The sequence below is a fragment of the Glycine max genome, chromosome 2 (assembly GCF_000004515.6).
Source record: "Glycine max cultivar Williams 82 chromosome 2, Glycine_max_v4.0, whole genome shotgun sequence".
Lineage (NCBI taxonomy): Eukaryota > Viridiplantae > Streptophyta > Magnoliopsida > Fabales > Fabaceae > Glycine > Glycine max.
In genome coordinates, this window is record NC_016089.4 from 3,673,715 (window position 1) to 3,693,547 (window position 19,833).

The window sequence follows — 19,833 nt, forward strand, 5'->3', positions numbered from 1 at the left end:
ATTTAGTAAACATAGTCATTATTATAATATCATGTGATTTAGGTATCAGATTAAACATCATTTATAAAAAGATTGTATTTAGAAGTTTTAGAGTTTTACACAAGACTTACGTTCGCACACACAATAATTAAAATTAATACCTAAAACTTTAATTAATAATAAATAATATTTTTTCTTTGAATGTTTGAAGACCTTAGATTATTATTTTACATAATTTATTTATTTATTATCAATAAATATTAATGATTAATTTATTAACGGAAGATTCAAAATTATTATTTCTCTCCCATGAGTCCCATTCTCGATCATAATATGTTTCACATGATTTATATATATTGGCAATGTGGTCTTTTGACGCAGCCTAGTCATGGCGTGCCTATGTCAAGTGTAGGCAATAGTAAGGACAGCAACTATGATCTCTGCGTTAGCGATGGCAGGAGCAACAGGTAGAGGAAGAAGGCATCGTTGATTCGTTGTTGATAATAGTGGGCACTGGGCACTGGGCACTTATGGGGAAAGAGTTTCTTCGTTTAGCCAAAACCAAAAGTGTGCCTAAGTACTGCAAAACGACACGTTCCGAAGGTCTTGGCTCCATCAATGTCTGCTAGATACCCGGACCAGAGTCCGCGTTAGCTCCTTCAATGCTTCCTTAGTTTCCAAACCAACACAATTCATCACAGTTAATAAATAATTAAGTATTTTAAGTGTATTATCAGGGTTTCATTCGAGCATGAAAATACTAGTATTTTGTTCAAAGAGACAAATTTCACTTAAAAAATGGTTTTAAACTTATTTTTTATCTCAACCATATGTATTTTTCACTTAAAAAGATTATTTTGTTTATTAAACATAATTATTATAGGCAATAAAACTTTCTCATATGAGTATTTAATACAACTGTCAGTTGTATGTCAAATACTCTAACTCGAAACACCTATTTAAATTAAAATAATTTTACACCAGTTGATTCACGTTTTTAGTGATAAAATTAGTTTCTAACTTTCAATGGAAAAATAATTTTAATGAAAAAATGGTTATGTGAAAATAAATGGTTGCAATCGAAGTAAATAGGGAAAGGAAAAGGTACAAGAATGGAAATGATAATGAGTGGGATAATGGTGATGCAAGTAACCACACAATTAAGAAAAAGAAAGGAAAAAAAATGAAGTTTAAATATGATTAGTGGAAACATATGCATGCACTATCGCACATGTGTCTGCATTTCTATTATACCAAGTATAATTTTTACTATGCTAAAATTAATATCTCATATTCTAATGCATATGAATATTGGTTTGAGGTAAAAAAAAAATTCTAATTTAATATATTTTATTATGCTATTGCATTTTTGTTGTGTTAAATTTAATATATTATAATGATTTTTGTTATTATATATTGTAACTACGTAATACTAGAACTACTTAATAAAATAAATTATTAAAAATTAATTACTAAATTGGAATGTGAACATGAATGTTATAAATAGGAATGAAAGAAATATATTTTTATGATTCTACTATTTATCATCATTTATAATAAAAATTATAAATAAATAATATAATTGTATGTATATATTTTTTCTAACTCAATAAATTATCACAAATATTCCATATCACTTTTAAAAAATTGTCTCTATTGTTAACTCTTTTACTTATTTTATTATTTAATTTTGTATACTTATTTTTATATATATATTTAAAAACCTCATTTTTTACACAATTTTATCAAAATGGCATAAATTACTAAATTAATTTAGGACACATGAAACCCTTGGATGAATTTAAACATGATTAATGTTTTAAAGAAGAATATTAGATCCTGAGGTGCTTTATAATTCTCCTTGTTCATTTCACATTTTAACTATCATTTTTTATAACTTTGTTAAATATTTTGTAAAATATTTATTGATTATTGATTGATATTATGTTTGTTTCTAATTTAGAAACAAGATTCTTCTTATATGTTTAGATGTATTACCCCAAACTAGTAAGATAACATAGCAATTCAAATTTAAATACAATAAAATAACATGTATCAATGTAGCAATTTAAATAAGATAAGTAATTCAAATCAACAACCAATCCTTTTATCCCATTTATTCTTTATCTTTTTTTTTCTTTTCCTAATTAAACTTTTGTATCAATTGTTTTCATACAATGGATCTTTATTATAGCCTTATCAAAACCTATATGACATGACATATGACACATGCATCATCTTCGTTTTCTTTTTCTTTGATCTACAAAAGAAAATCAAAAGTATTAAAAAAAACTACAAACTACCTTTAAAAAAACTGCAAACTATGTAAATGAACAAAAAAAAATTAAAATAATCCGTAATAAATGTCAGTAATCAAACACAAATATGAGAAATTTTTAGGTAGATAGATATAAAATCAAAACCAATTTTAAAACTAACAAATATCTAAAATTAAATTAATTCTTAATTTGTGTTAAATGAGCAGTTTAACAAAAAAAGAGTTCTATAAAAAATGCAAAAAAAAACAAAAAAATGGGTAGTTTTAAAATTTACAAATATATCTATAAAATGAGTTTTAAATTAAAAAATGACAAGTTTTAAAAATCCGTTTTATTATTACTTGGTAGATTTAAAAAATTAAAATGTAGTTAGAGATAAAAAAGAATTAGTTATTTGCAAATTTGATTTAGGAGAAGTTTTAAAATTGACAATTATATTACCATGATGGTACATTAACATATTAAAAAATGACCAATTTTAAAATTAAAATGAGTTTTAAAATCAAGAAATAACAAAATGAAAATGAATTTTAAAATAAAAAATAGACAGTTTTAAATTTGGTTTAATAGAGATGATTTTGTACATTGACACTATAAAAAGATGATTATACATTATCAAAAGAAAAATATAAAGACAATAAGAAAAGAGATAAAAAATAATTATATAAAAAGAATATTAACACAAATCAGAAATTACTTGTCTTACCATCCAAGTAAAGAATGAGAAAGAAGTGAGAAACCATTGAACTACCAATATCCAATCATTTTCCCTTTATTCTGCTAATTACTTTTGTCTAATAGCATTAGCACGAGATATTTTTGCCTTAAAACCACCAAAAAATTGTAAAAATTAAAAAAAAATATTTATACATATTTCTTCACAGTTATCCTTTGTGCTCCTGCAATAGGAGTCCGCATCATTCATCTCCAAGTCGCCATAGTCTTCCTCTGACGCCGTCATTCCGTCATGTTACGCCAAAATTTGTTCCAAATTACAGTGTAAAGCATTTATTATGTTTTCACTCATAAAAAAAATAAAAATATAAGTAGTTATTGTGTTTTGAAGAAAGTGAACAATTTAGATATGAGTGTTTCCATGAATTATTTATATAATATGAATGGTTACATGAACATAAAGTAAAATATATGTTTTGAAGGGTAAAATAATCTGTATAAAAATAGACACAAAAATGATTATAATGGAGGTATTTTTTGATGTGTTGGTAGTGTAGGAAGAGCGCGCGTAACCACAAACGGTGTTGTTAACGGGTCTTTCTCAATGCCACCCAACGGGGTAGCCACCCGACAGCACGGGACCCCTATTCTTTCCTTTCTTCATAGCTTTGGGACCCTCAAGTTTCTACCAATCCAACTTTATCATTAGAGAGCAATTAGCTTTAAGTGTAAAAGGCGGAGATTTTAAGGTAGCCTTTAAAAGTATCGATACCGTGAAATAATAATCTGACATAAAATATCATAGATTGGTTTTCAAAGTCATTGATTCTATTATGGGGTTACTAATGGATGAGTGGTTGTAATTAGTTATATGTACATGATATAGTTAATTCAATTTGACATTTTTCGGGAGAGAGGAGAGTTTGTTATTAATGAAGGTCTTGAGAAAGTACTCCATGAGAAAGGTAAGGGGGAAGAAGCTGGGAAAGTCTATCTATCATTTTATGTCCCACAAAACATAATCATTTTCCTAGTTGTCCAAAACAAAATATTAAATCATGTTTTTTTAATTTCTCGAAATATTACAATTTTTTATTTAGTCTACTATTTTAAAAATAAATTTAGTTTTAAAAAAAAAATTCGTTTTCATGTAGTAAATTTTATTTTAAGCTAGCTCTCATTTATTTTGTTCATTAAATGCCTAAATGATTCTAAAAATGAGGAACCAAATCAAAACTCAAAATAGTAAGAGGAAACATAAAGGAGGTAATAAAAAATATTAATATTAGTAGTACTGTCTATTTTTTTCGGTAAGATCGATCGTTGACCTTGATCGAACTTTGATATTGCTTTGACTCTCCCCACACATATATATAAACTACCTTAAAAGAGTAAATAATGAAATTTATGACAATAAAAAAATAAATTTATGAAGAAAAAAATAAAACATATATAGTACGTATACGTAGTATTATCTAAAAATATAATATTTACATCTCTTCTTTTATGGTAAAAAAGTTCGAGATTTTTTTTAAATTTATCATAAAAGAAGGTGTGAGGATAATATAAAAAAAAAATAAAGGAGTGGTGAAATAATTCCTGAATTGTTGTAGACCAAAAATTAAAAGACAATTTCTTTGATAGTATGCTAATCATATAGAACAAAGAAACTAGAAAAGTAACGTAGCACGATAAAGTTCAATCAGTAGTACTTTGGGGGGAGGGGAGTATAGCCCTGGGGAGAAGGGGGGTTAGGGATGAAAAAGACAGATCGATCGTGCAAAAATGCATTATGAAACAATTAAAAATTTGCAATATTGTATCCCAAACAACATTGTGGGTGTGGGACAAGTCAGATTGAAAGGTCATGGATCCAGTGGCCATGCTTGAAAACTTAATTTCACAACTTTTTTAGGTGTTGAAAAATGGAGCACCTTAGATTAATTCCCTCTCAGTGGTTGAATAATTTGTTAGACACCGAAAACTGAAATGACTTGGGGTGTTAATTACCGGCCGGTCGGTCCACGAACAAAGGTTACACCCGACATAACACCATGCATCTAGATAATTGGCCACATCACTTGAAGGCTTTAATATAAATCGATGTTAAAAATGCAAGCCAAAAGGAAATTAAGAATCCCTTTCTTGTAGGACACAAGGTACCCTCAAACATCTACCTTTGTTGCCTAGAGAACCCCTTTGCCTGACTTACATTTTTGTACGCATTAGACCATATATGCATAGAATAGAAATCTCTCGAGGCTAAAGAAAAGAGTCCATCAATAAGTGCATGGTATGGCTGGCTAGATGGTGCATATATATGGTGGTATATATCTAGTTGGGCTAATCAATCAAAGGGCAACAACTTTATTATGTGATGTGAATCATTCCAGAATCACATGCATAAGGACCGGCGCTGGTCAAATGATCGATTTGGCCATTGATTAAGAGTCTCGTTCAGCTTTTTTGTCTAGATATTATGTATGTGTTATATTTGAGAGATAACTATATCTCTTAAATGTGTTCTAAAAAATTTGATCCTTAAATTTATATGTATGAAAGAATTATCATCTGATAGAAAAAATCAATTCCTCAAATAAATATATATATGTTAATAAATTAATCTTTAAAAGCGAAAGATATCCTAATAAAAAAAAGTCTCATTCAACTTTTTGTTTTTAGATGATATAGTATGATTCTTAAATTTATATTCTCAAAAGTTTGATCCTGAATCTATATGTCTAAAAGAACATCATCTAATGAAATAAATTAACCCTTTAAATAAATGTTGGTATCTAAAAAAATTAATCTCCAATTTGCTGCTTAATTAGGATACCCTAGAAGCCACCAAAACAGGTCACATTCAGCTTTTTGTCCAATGTGGCTGCCCTTTATTGCTTTCTCATTTGGCTGAGGTGTGCCAACGTATCTTTCCCTCTACTCTCTCTACCATCTTTCATCTTGTGGGGTCTCCCTGTCTCTCACTGCTATAGACATGTACTTACAAGAAGTTGGAAAAGGAAAACACATCAACCGCACCAAGTGCAAAAGCCCAAGTGTTCCATTCCATCCACCTTAACTTTCGATCCTGGCAATTAACCGCTGTCTCTGGTTAGACTACGTACCCTTAATATTTGTTTTCTTCTTTCTTTTCTCTCTTGTTTGTTTGTGCTATGGATATATACTATTCTTTTTGCTTCTTTCTATGGACATCGATCAGAAACAACACTTTTTCTTTTAAGAGAATCGGGTTTCCTATGTGTTTGTCTACAATATTGACAATTTCACACACTGACACTGGGCTATTCTGTATGAAGACATTACCAAAAAATATACGATATTTATCTGGCACTTTTTAGGAAACTAATTTTCCATTTTTTTAATTCGGCTGTCAGAACATAGTGATATAAATAACTGCATGCAATGCATCGTTACAAACTAAAATAGCTGTAGTGCTAAACTAATAATACTAATAATTAGTCCTCATTGAGTATTATATTACGTTTAATAATCTATGTGCATATATAATCATTTACCATTATGTAAGTAGTTAATACGAGAGTGTAGTGTTAATAATTCCTACCCTACCATGACATGTTTTGGCATAAAGTAAGAAATTTTTAAATGGTAGTAATAGATAGTTTTGTGTTTTATCTTTGCAACAGCATTGATCTGGACTTTGTCCACCAAAAAAAATTTAAGAAAAAGAAAAAGTTTCTGCTCGCCACTTTATATATGCTGTAATGCATTGTGAATAATCTAGTTAATTTGCACCATAAATAAGAATAACCACTCTATATTTTGTAGTTAGGGAAAGCTAAAAGCCTATTGCAATATTTTAATCGCATGATGGTTAGGTTTTATAAGACAAAAGGCAAATGGGTCCTACGATGCAAAAACTAAAACATATATAATTCCACTTAACTATGTAGTTGATCATGGGATCAGTACGAACGTACACAGGCCCCCCGCGGCTAAATGATCAGTCTCACCTCAATGGAAGTTTCTTTATTTATTTGTCCTCTTCGTTAGGTACCTAATCCCATGAGATATATGTTTAGATAATAAGTTATTTAAAGCTAGTTGGGGAGACAGGGTCAATTTACTATGTAAAGGGATGGAGGGAGCCGGGGAGAATTGATTATTGAAGTGCTCTCACTTTGGAAACTTTCTTTTCTAGCTAGATAATTGAATAAAAAATACATGATGCCAATCATAATTTCAATACCGATTCCCTGTACAATTACAGAGTTAATGTTGTGTTCAATTTTAGAACCAGAAGAGTTTGATATAAAGGTGACACATTTCAAAGGAGTAAGAGTAAAAAATGGAGAATTCATAATGTAAACCTTATCCTTAATTAAAAGGGTATCATATATAAAAGCATAGTTAAATTACTGATTAGATACATATATTATTTCTGAATTTTTAAACAGGTACATAAATTAGTTTTTTAGATTTAAATATTCTTTTAGTTCCTATGGTTGCAACTACTTTTTATTTTGGTCACTATAGTTTAAAATATACTAATCTTATTCCTATAGTTGTTTTTTTTTTGTTCAATTTGGTTTGTTATGAAATCCCGCTAATGTCGTTTGTGTGATGAATGAGGCGTCTCTTTTTACACTTGTGGTGCATATATATTTGGTGAGTTAGAAGTTCTTGAAATTCTTCTTCATCCTAGACTCTTAAAATTGGTCAACTTCATTCGCAGAAAAAGAAGCATTGGAAAACCTTCTTGATGATCCTAGTTTTCAATAAAACATTGCGCGTTTGAAGTATTGTACATCTTGGTATTTATCTGCATAATGTGTGTACTAAATGATGCATTTATATGTTATCGGCTGCATAACGTATACTATGAACTGCATAAAGTTTTTTATCTACTGATTGCATAATATATACGGAGTACTGTATAATGCATAATGCATACTGAGTTTCACACCTTTTATGTTTTCACTAATCCTTATAAAATTAATTCACTAATTTTATAGGATTAAAAACATATAATACTCCTTTAGATTATTATTATAAACTTTAATTAATTAATTAATTAATTAATGTAACTAAGTGAGAAGAGATGCATCGATGGCAAAGTAATAGCTGGCTCATACAGTAGTACTACAATTAGTCCAAATTCAGGAAGCTTAAGAAGTCACAATTAATCGTTCGGTAAAATGATGAGTGGAGTAATATGTTAAACTCGGTTCCCAAGCGTAGTTACCCACCTTTGGCGTCCCCGTTTGTCAAAGATTCGCGTGCGACGCATGGATTAGGCACCATGAATGTGACACGACAAAATATGTCTCAACTTTAGCTCATAATTGACTCACAAAAACAAAAGGTGATATGAGGATTTTTTATGTCTTTGATTATATGATTAATTCACTAATCCTGTTGATTATCATGCTCCCCTTTTTTGAAATAAATAGTAAAACTGTTGTTTGACATGAAAATTTATGTATACCTCAGTGGTCATCATATAGCCTAAACCTACCATCTGATTCGATTGGCAGAAAGTTCATTGGAGCAGCATAGAAGGAAATGATTTGAAGTATGTGTTTTCCTACCAGTCAATTATATCTGTATGCTAGAAATTAAAGGAGCTTGTTTATATACATACGAATAAATCTCTGTATAACGTGTTTTGTTATGATAAGTATATCAATGATTGATACCCATGCATATTTTTTAGTAAGTTTTTTTGTTTAAAAAGACAGAAATATTGCGAGTATTTTATATTTAAAATATTTCTTTTTCTTTAAAACGAAAAGCATACTTAAGTAATGATAATTTATTGTTAATTAGGACCGAAAGTCTACTTTTGTGATTAATTATAAATCAATACTATTTCTTTCTGTAAAGCGAGAGGCCCTTTTACTTTTTTTAAGCAAAAATATTAGGGATGGCACTAATAAAAAAAATATTATTTTTCCATTTAATTTCTAATTTCCCCTACCACAATGGAAGGATAATATTATGATAAGCGTCAAACAAGTAATACAACTTTGATTGTATAACGAGCCAATTTAGATAAATTAATCACTATATAATTATAATAAAGCAAATTAAAAATGTAGAATATACTAAAGTTTTTGTATAAATGTACTCCTATATTATGAATTAGAATACATGGCAGACCGAATGAAACTCTCACTTTTTTTTTAATATCTCAATCAGGCGTTCTTAATTTTTTTTTTTTTTTTGGACTTGCATTTCACACTCTATAACTAACCACAAATTTACTGTTTCAATAATCTCACATACTACTCTTCTTTTATCTTTATCGCTACATATTAAACTAGTTAAATATTTTTCTATTAACTATTCATAAATCCTACATCCGTAAATGAAAAATTTACTAGCACTGCCGTAGATTATCAAGAGCATGTTTTGATTTACATTATAAAAATACTTTTGAAATAAAAATAATTTTTTCAACAAATAAAAAAATTATTTTTATTTTTATTCGTTAAATTTGTATTATAACACGTCTTATAACATTTTTAAAACCAAACATAGATTTAATGAAATAAATTAGGCATATAAGGTACTTGGGGAATTGCTATGGGCTTAACGTGTCCATAAATTATCCTTATTGATCTCATAATTGATGAGTTTAACAGGTGGATTTGATATTCCCCGTGACTCACGGATACAACAACCATTGAAATGATAACACCATTGATTGATTAGGAATGATCAACTTTTGAAGCTCTCACGGTGAGTCTGCATTTGTCCAAAATGGAGACACCCGTTATTCCATTAGTAGATAACTGCATAATGTTGTTGACCCCATTCAGCAGTTATCTACTATATATATAATACAAAAACTATTTTAAAATAATTTTAAAGAGACTAAATAAAATAATGATTATATTAATTATAAAATTAAAAACGTTTAAAGATACTAAATTAATACATCTCAACATAATTTTTTGTGCAGTTTAAAAAATTAATTTTTTATTGAAATTAATTTAAAATAATTTCTAATAATATTTAATAATTGAAGTCGATTCTATCAAAATCAAAATTAAATGCACAATAAAATTCTGTTGAAGTTAAAAAGACAGAGTATCAACTGCCCAGTGTTTACTGTAATGTGACATATGGCATTTGTCATGATCTTGCTTTTAATTCACTGGAATCTATCTGTTGACATCAACTTTTCAAAAGAAAAGGGTGGTAAAAGAAAAAGGAAAAAAATGAAGAAGATGGGAAGGAAGAACAAGAGGCTAGAGATAAGTATAATCTGAACAAAAAGCATATGCGTTGTTATCTATCTCTGCCTTTGCCTTTGATTTCAATTTTTTTAATCATTCTGTTCTAAGCAGATCTCATCGGCAAAATGTCCCTACACATAATCTCAAAAGGGAGTGATCGAAGTTTGAGGAGGATTTTTCATTCTAATTAATTAAAGGCTGTAGCATTTCAGACAAATATTTTTTTTTGAAGGACAAATATATTAATTAATGGTCACTTGCGCATTATTATCTTAATAATAATCTAGTGTAAACCATTTTAATTGCGATATAGGATACACACCCGCATATACTCATATAGCTATTGGTGAAATAAAAATAGATCAAATTCATGAATTTGATAAAAAAAAAAAAAAAAAACTAGTGCGATGTCTGGCTTAAATTGCAAAAGAATCAATAAAGAAAATAGATGAAATTATTATTTAGGAAGAACGAAGAAGAAAGAAAGAAAGCACTGAGATAAAAGTTCCATAATTGAGGAGACATTTATTTCATCTTATCTTATAAGTATTTAAACTAAAAATGTACACGTTTAATTAAATTTATAAAAAGTACTTACTAGTTTATAATATTTTTAATAAATTATGTTTAGACGATTTTAATAACTTTCTCCATTTTAACATTTCCAGTCAATATCTTACTCTTATTAAATGAATTTCTTAATTAAATTATTTATTCAAAATTTCAAACACGCATATCTTGATGTGTGCATATTATTTTGTAACGATATTAGTTTTATACATAACTATGGATTTTTATATCAAAAATGAATCAATCCCCATATAAAATTGATATAAGATTAACATATAAAAATAATTGATCTTAAATATTTATATTTTTCAATAATATTTTAGGATTCTTGATGTGTGCATGACCTTTCAACTTAAGCCCTAGCCAAATTACTCTCCTCTTTCTTCCATTCTTTTTCCCCGTGTGAGCTTTTGAACAACTTATCTTATCTCAATCTCATTATTGACAATCGACTTGTGGCGGAAATTCCACAATGAGTAGTAACTAGATCAGCTCAGAGTGATGCCAGTGGACCACATTGTTGTGCTATTGACAAATTTCTAATGGTCATAGATGTAAAGCAACTACTAATTTATATAGCAACTATTGCTTTTCTCATTTTTCTGTCCAGAATCTCATTCTCCAATTTTATTTTTTCTCTCATAGGAAGCCATATCAGCCACGGTTAAAATTTCCTGCTGTCAGCCATCAGGTTATATATATATATATATGAGCTTGTGCGATATGATCATCACACTCATCCCATTTGTCTTAATGTAAGTTTCTTAATACTTGAATTCTCAAAAAATAATAAGAGGTTTGTGCTCGTGGGTTGGGGTTTACTTTCGATCCGATCTAACACAGGGTCTGATTCAGATTTGATACGATCACAATAACCCAAGTTATGTAGAGTCGTGGCAATACCTTATTCCACATAGTAAAATCCGATATATTTGGGAAGAAGATTCACACACAATTTTGATAACTCAACTCCAAATATCAGGTAAACGACTAAGGAAATAAAAGACCCAAAGAACAAAGAAGAGGGACGAAGTACATTTTGAACGCTCTTGCTAAGTCGCTTCAAATTCTAGAGAAAACTTAATATTTTAAAAATTGTACAAATAAGTCACATATAGCACAAAATTTGCAGTGTCACATGAATTAATTTTTTTATAGAACTAACACGGCATGAACAGCTTAAAGATATTAATGTGTACTTAGAAGCAAAGGGTAGGGTGTATTTTGAGACGTACTTTTGGTGTTTGGCTCCATGTGAAAGTATAGTGATCTAGGGTTTCATAGAGAGCCAATATTTTTTTTTTTCGTGTACCCCTAACCCAAACAATATGAGAATGTGATTGGTGGGTCTCTGGTTCATTCAGCACCTACAAGCCGAACATTGAGGCCACCCCAACATGTGAAGATTGTCACTCAGCGTTGTCAATATTAAGTTACCCCAACCTTCACTCAACAATAGAAACCAGAGGTGGGCCAGTTGGTGACACAACAATGACAAAACATCCTACCAAGAAACTTTCATGGCACACGTGAGGTTTGTCAGGTGCATGCACTGTTGTCAATTTTCACTCACTCATCACTTAACCAATTGATGCCCTCATATATAGTATAGTTAGTATATTGAACAACGAACAATTCTTCTTTTTTTCCCCTTATTAATTAATTAATATGGCAAAAGAATGCTTAGTTTTTTTTCTGTTATAGTGAACTCACTAAAAGCAATTTCACGTAGACTACAAAACCATAGGGAAAAAGCAATTAATTAATATGACATAACAAGTTGATTACCAATTATAGTGGGAACAATGGATCATGGCATTTTAAATTGAATGATGTTTGTGATGATAAATTTCCTGTGTTATTAATTTGGCATAGATGGTTTAGAATGACGAATTGAATTCTCTTCGAAGTCAATTTCTTCTTAGAGAAGGATATTTCTTTCTGCCCCCCCCATGTTTCTGGAAAAGAAATGGCATGCATATGGATATACCTTCAAATGTTACACATTCAACGTAGCTTGTTTTCGATTTTATCGTTTTGTCCCCATGCTTCTGGAAAAGATACGGCAAAAGAAGAAATTCTTAAAAGGACTACAAATACACATTTCATGGTCGCTTGTAACTGATTTGGAAAATTTGATTTCATCCTATTACCAACCTTTGTATATATATACTTTGCCACTTTGGTACAGCATCTTTTTCTCCAAACGGCCTTGATGCTATGTAGTCTTTGGATTCCAAATGATTTGGACTACGTTTTGTGTATTGATTTGAATTTTGGTGTATATTTGTACATTGTTTTATATATATATATATATATATATATATATAAAATTAAAAAGTCAAGCCAATATCTCTTTATTACCAGAAAAGAAATTAATCAAGTTATAGTTTAGTTACTTCAACCGATTAAATTTGATCGAAATTGAACTAATTAAACTATCATTGAATTAAATAGTTTTACATTAAAAGTAGAAGAGACAAAACTTTAAGTGTGATTAAAGTTATGTTTGATAAAACATTTGAGTTGGTTTTTAGTTTATTTACTGGTTGAAAAATCCATTTGATTTCTTCATAAACAATTTTTTAAAAATAATTTCTTAATAGTTTTTAATATTTTTTGAAATGTTACTTAAAGTATTATTTTTTAAAATATTAGTTTTTAACTTCTAAATTTTTATATTTTTTCCACTTTTATCATCTATTATCTATTCATTTTTCTTGTCCTTATTTAGATAAATCATAATTTTATTATTTTTCTATTATTTTATATTTTTTAACTATTTCAATAACTAGTTTTATCAAATACTTATATTTTAATAAGTTAATTTTTTAACTTTTAAATTTTCGCTACCAACTAATTTTTCAGTATTCAGCTAATTTTTCAGTTAACTTTGTCAAATATAATCTAAGTCTTTATTAAAGATTAATCTTATAGTCGGTTCAAAGGACCGAAACTTGTAAAAATATCTTAAAGTAGCACGGGAAACTTAAGATCCTAACTACCATGGTACCAAATAAATAAAATTAATTTAACTGATGGGTCTAATTTAATTTTTAAAACATTTATTTAGTTCTATTTTTACTTTATTGAGTGAAGAGTTGAAATTTCACAAGTATTATTTTTTTAGTCCGCACACAAGGAATTTAAGTAGCTGTAAGAGACTACGAGCCCATCGTTCTAAACCCCTAAGAGCCCAATAATGGGAAAGCACTAAATCAAATTAATTTTTGGGCTCAAAGTTCAAATCCCACGAATTATATAACTCTAATTGCAATTAAAGTCAGGTTTCTTGCACTTCAAAATTGCTTTCTGACCATTCGAAATGTTTTGCTTTTTTTTTTTCCTTCCGCATTGATCAATCAAGAGTGTAAAAGGGGTTCACAAAACATAAAAAATAATTTTATAAAACCATAACACTAGCTATTTGAGAAATAGGCACTTCCAATATGGGCTTTTTTATTTTTAATTTGGGGTTTACTGATAAACAAGGCGAATTGAGAATGATCATAAGCTCTCTAGTTCAATCGATTTGAAGATCAAATTAGAACACCACATGCCCCAACAAAGCCCCACTCATTCTTCTTCTTTCAATTGCAAGTGAAAGAAACTGCTACCTGATCAGTTCTTGATTTGGGTCCCATTTAGTCAAATGTAACCTTGCTCTTTCAGCCTGTGATTGTTAACCAAAAAAATGTATAAGAATAAAAATTGGCCACATGCACTTGCAAAGATATTAATAAAAGAGTGAAAATTGTTTTAGAAGAAGTGGCTTTATCTACCTGTTTGTCCCAGTTACATCGAGAGGTAACCCAAGCAAGGATCAAAGTCTGAATAGCCGGTCCACCAAAAATTAACCCGGCCCAAACTCCCTGATGGTTTGTCCACGTAAGTAATTAATGTCAGTTAAGATTAATTTATAGTATAAGTTTAATGTCAGTTAGAAGAAGTAAAAGGACAAAAATTACACAGATGTATAAGTACGAGCAACCGAAATTATATTTAAATCACTTTTTATCGTTTAATTTTAAGTTATCTTTGCCTTAATTAAAAAAAAAACTTAAGATATCTTTCTATTGAAAAAGAGATGGACACAACATACCTGGACTCCCAAACGAAAGACGAAGCCTAACAAATACCCAAGTGGCAATCCAATAAGATAATAGGAACCCAAGTTTATGAATGCCACATATTTCTGCCACCCAGATCCCACAGCTACCCCTGTTGATATATCAATGCAAGATAACAGAAGTACTTTTAGTATACTTTAAAAATTTATCAGGTATGAAAAATATATTCAAGTCTAAAAAAATAGCTAAATAATATAACAAATTACAATGGTGAAGTAACTAAATGATAAGTTGATCAAGTATAATAAGGCAACCATTGGCCAGTAAAAAAAAGTATGTAATATGGTCTAGTTTAGTATTCATTGTTAAATCTAATCAAATAATTGACGATGGATGGTAAAAGTTAGATAATATCACCTGATAGAACTGGCTGAACACTGTTGAGTAGAATTGTGACGCCTAAGAAAGGTGAAAGCTTGTCTACCTCTTTAATCACAACTTCACTCGAAGAAAATAAATACGCAAGCTTTCTCCGAAATACCATAATCAACAACCAAAAGAAAATGCTTATTATAATTGATGTCACCACTGACACCATGGAAGCAAACTTGGCCCCTTTTCCATTGCCAGCTCCAAGTTCGTTTGCTACCCTTACTCTACAAAACCATCACACAAGATCAATATATGATTTTATTATATGTCAAAATCTTAACTCTTTTACAAAATCATTCCAGTAGAGTCTTGGTTATAAATATGTTATTTTATTATAACAATTATCCATTATAAAATATTTCTTCTGTTTCTTTTTCCTTTTTAAGTACATGCACAAAAATAGAAGCATGGAAGATGCTTACGCAGTTGCAGCATAGAACGATAGAGGAAACATCAACTCCCATATATTTATGGTCAAACTGCCATAAAAAGACAGAAGTAAGAAACATTGTAGCCCACAAATCGAACAAAAAGAATGATATTTGAGTGCTAGTTATTTTAAAAAATAGAAATCCTTTTGGAGCGAGAGTATGCACTAAGTTAAAAGGAAAATATATACTCTCTCACACTAACCATATGGTTAAAGCCTCGATAGTAGTCTTTGCGCTTTGTAGGTTCCCAGTCATCAACATAAGTGCTTTATCATACCAAACCTCTAAGCTGAAAAAGAAAAATCCAACAGCCTATGATGATACTTCAATAGAATAATAACTCCATAAAGAAATAATTAAAGTTGCACAAATAAAACTTAAAGCTTGCAAAAAGAACGGCGGTCAAGTATGAAAATTGGATTAGTTTGGGCCAATCCATATTTATTATGATTTCATTTTTTGAAGTTTAATCAGGTTTGGTGCTCCATATTAATCTATTTTATATTTTTGTCTAAATATATATAATTTTAAAAAATTAAAAATTATCCTACCAAAATAGGTTAATTGAATTCAGACATATTTATTGAGTCCAATTTGATCCGGGCCCATTGAGTCGATCCAAATCTATTTGAAGTAATATTTTCTCAGGCCATAACTCGGCTAGATCCATTTTTTGAGCTCTAATAAAAGTTAATGCTAACTTTAGTGGGAGTGCAATTAAATTGCAAGAAAGGAAAATATACCAAATCATGATCCCGGAAGCAGTAGAGAGTTTGGAGAACTCCCAAACACCAGAGAATGCTTCGATGGAAAAACCAGTCCATGTTAAGGTGCAACCACCACAAATAACATAACCAAAATAACCTAGCACCAAAAGCCACCAAGCAATGTTTCCAAAGGCAACAAGGGCAATCACTCCAAGATGAAACTTGTTGACAACCAACCAACAAAGATATGCATGCACCAATAAACCCAATAGAGACACCCAAGTAGTGACATTATTTTTTAGTTGGCTTTGCAAGAAAAAATGCATAGGTAAATAAAATATATAAGCCAAGTGGGTAGGTATCAACCACAACGAAATCACTCCAGCTAGCTCAGCTATTTCTGAAGTCTGTCCAAAGAACTTCAAGATAGGTGTCACAAAGAGGAACAAAGCCAAAAACATAACCCCAGTGATTGAAAGAACCACCCATGAACGTTGCATGTAAATGCCTAACATGTAGTACTTCTTGGCTCCAAAAGCTTGCCCGCATAGTGTGTCTAAGGCACTTGACATCCCCAACTTATATATATAAAAAGAAAAAACATATAACACATCAATAAAAAATAATAATGAAATTTTTTCTCTCAAAATTTGAAATCAAAGAAAATATTTGAAGTTTACCAATATGCCAAAGTCGAGCCCCAAAATAACATTAATAGCAATGGAAGTGGCAGCTAACTCAAGGTCGCCTAGGTGACCAGCAAAAGCCTGAGTGATCACAAACATGGAAAAAGTGGCCACACGATTAAAAATTGCAGGGCCAGATATATTCCATAGTTTCTTGGATTCATTCCAAACCCTTCTAACAAAATATTCTTTTTCTTCTCCATCTGCGCAGTAGTCTTCCAACAATGGGTGGTGTACTTCCTCTAATGCTAAAGCCTCATCGCTTGACATCTTGGACATGTCTGAGTGATCAATTTCTTGAGATTAAGGCTAAAAAATAAAATTACATGTTATTAACATAAGTTAAGACCTAAAACACATCATTATAAATATTTCTTCAAATTTTTAAAATATTTAATGTAATATCACAAATTAAGAAAATAATTAATATATTTATTAATATTAAAAATACTTTTGAAATTTTTAATATCTCTTTTTTAATTAGGAAAATATTGATTAGTGTGGAGTTGTCATACAATATATAAAAGTGAAAATTGTCCTCTTAAAACAACCATTTCAATTTTCATTCAAATAAGACAAATATTCATTTTTCTTCTAATTAGTTTGTTAAAAAATCATTTGTTGCATCAATTTATTAATCACATATACATAATTTGATATAGTATTAAATAAGGTTAATTAATATTGTACTTTTGTTGCTCCAACTGTTGTGTAAGTTGAGTCCCTTATATATCACAAATATGTAATTTTAATCTTCAATTTTTTTTTCTAAGAGAGTGTAATTAATTAAGGATATTATAGAAAGAAATATTTAATGCATCAAACAATTAGAAGATGATCTTGTAAAAATGGACTAGTAATAAAATAAAAAAGATCTTATAGAAGCGGATGACAATAGTACACATTTCCTATGTCCCTAATTATAAGATTAAGACTATTTCAAGTAATTCATGTTCTTTAAAAAAAATAATTAATTTAATTAATCACACTAAATCTATTAATTATTTGTATTATTATTCATAAATTACTTATTTCTTATTTCTTTATCTATTTAATTATTTCTTATTAATATTTAGAGAAATGATAATTGAAAATAGATAATAGAAAAAAAAATTGATGTATTTATAAATTAAAAAAATCTTATAAAAATAAGAAAATAAATTTCTGAAATTTTTTTAGTCAGGGTCTAATATTTAGACTTAGAATTGATCAGAGCAACACTAAAGTCGACGCCAAGGATAACTTTAATTTTTCATTTATTATGCATTTATTATGTCATTTATGTTAGCGTCGACCTTATTGACACTACCTTAAATATCTTGCTTAATCAAAGTTAATGTTAAATTCAAATTTAGCATTGCTCTAAGAGGCGATACGATGCATTTTAATATTTAAATTTTTTAATAAAATGGGATTCAAAATGTTACATTGGATTAGCGTCAACTAAGCTTATGCTAGTAGCATGGGTATCGAGGATGACACTATTATTATCACTCAATTAATTTTCACTTATATTAGTTTATGTCAAGGATAAAGATGGAAGCAATACTTATATAGCTTTGTAATTAATTTTCAAAATTAACAAATATAAGGCTCTCTATAATAACATGCAAAAAAAAAAACAGTTGAAATAGTATTTGAACACAAAAATATCAAATATTATTTTAAAATTATTTAAAAGAAATATTAACTAAAATTTCCATAAAGATTGAAAGAGCTTTAGAGCACTAATAAGATAATCAATTTTATAGCATCTCTAATGAAGTTGTTTAAATAAATTGCTTAAACTGAAGAACTGTTTAATTTTTTTCCCTCCATTGGAGCTGATTAATTTGACTGGCTGGGTGGATTCTTTAAAATTAACAACTCATTTGATCGGTTTCATCATTCTATCCGAAAGAGAGAGAGAGAATTGACGGGAGAAAATTGGTAAAGAGATTTATTTTTTTCTAATACTACTGTCATGAAACAATCTCATCGTATTAATAATGTCATATATCATATTTATTTTAGTTTCGGTCAATATCACCGAAGCCTAAAAGAAATATGCGGATTCCTTTGGCATTTAGGTTACAAAGCGAGTATCCCTTAATTAGTTCAGTTCTTGTTTTGGATCTGCCCACTTCGTTAAATGCAATTTTGCTCTTTCAGCCTACAATCGTTAACCAACAAAATACATCAATTAGGATTAACACAAGTGAGAGAGAAAAAAAACTGACTTTGATGAATAGCTAGGAAGTTACCTCTTTGTCCCAGTCGCATCGAACAGTAATAAGGCTCAATAATAATGTCTGAGTTGCTGTGCCACCAAAAATCATCCCCGCCCAGATTCCCTTTGTTCAATTTCATTAGCAAATGTGTCAGAATCATATCTTAATGCATTTGAAATTAACATTCTAGACAAATAACTGCACATTTTTTTAGATACAAAGACAAAGAGGGTAACAAAACATACCACAACTCCTTGATTGAAGAACCAGCCCATCAAAAATCCAAGAGGCACCCCAATAATATAGTAGCAATCCAAATTTATGTATGCAACATATGATTGCCACCCTGATCCCACTGCCACCCCTGTTCAAATCATTCAAAAGGAAATAAATACACAGCACATGGTTGAGTATATATGTCGCCATTTCAGATTAAACTAAAGATTTGATTAATAACACACTTTCTTTTGTTAGGGAAAATAATTATTGAAAAACATAATTTTTTTATCCTATTCATTATTTAATAAAATTCAGTCATAATTTTGTAATTTTCATTGAGTTTAACTAATTA

The 19,833-nt window shown here is 29.4% G+C and overlaps 1 protein-coding gene and 1 long non-coding RNA gene across 2 annotated transcripts; both read right to left on the reverse strand.

The window, feature by feature from the left end:
* Window positions 1–14,339: 14,339 nt before the first annotated feature.
* LOC100805916 (protein DETOXIFICATION 27) lies at window positions 14,340–17,331 on the reverse strand. Its single transcript, XM_003519785.4, has 8 exons — window positions 17,047–17,331; window positions 16,403–16,944; window positions 15,862–15,948; window positions 15,651–15,707; window positions 15,214–15,452; window positions 14,829–14,947; window positions 14,509–14,598; window positions 14,340–14,399 (listed from the first exon to the last, which is right to left on the reverse strand). The coding sequence occupies exons 1-8, from the start codon at window positions 17,329–17,331 to the stop codon at window positions 14,340–14,342; spliced, it is 1,479 nt and encodes a 492-aa protein (XP_003519833.2).
* A 1,680-nt stretch (window positions 17,332–19,011) lies between these two features.
* On the reverse strand, window positions 19,012–19,629 carry LOC121173769 (uncharacterized). The gene is made up of 3 exons (XR_005889123.1): window positions 19,508–19,629; window positions 19,296–19,385; window positions 19,012–19,204 (listed from the first exon to the last, which is right to left on the reverse strand). It is a non-coding gene; the product is annotated as an uncharacterized lncRNA (long non-coding RNA).
* Window positions 19,630–19,833: the final 204 nt, after the last annotated feature.

Bases quoted from the DNA above. Each gene is read 5' to 3' on its own strand.
- LOC100805916 (XM_003519785.4), bottom strand. From the start codon at position 17,331: ATGTCCAAGATGTCAAGCGATGAGGCTTTAGCATTAGAGGAAGTACAC. The intron at 15,949-16,402 runs GTATATTTTCCT...TTTCTTTTTCAG, and splicing joins GCTTCCGGGATCATGATTTG to CTTAGAGGTTTGGTATGATA. The intron at 15,453-15,650 runs GTAAGCATCTTC...ATGGTTTTGTAG, and splicing joins TCGTTCTATGCTGCAACTGC to AGTAAGGGTAGCAAACGAAC.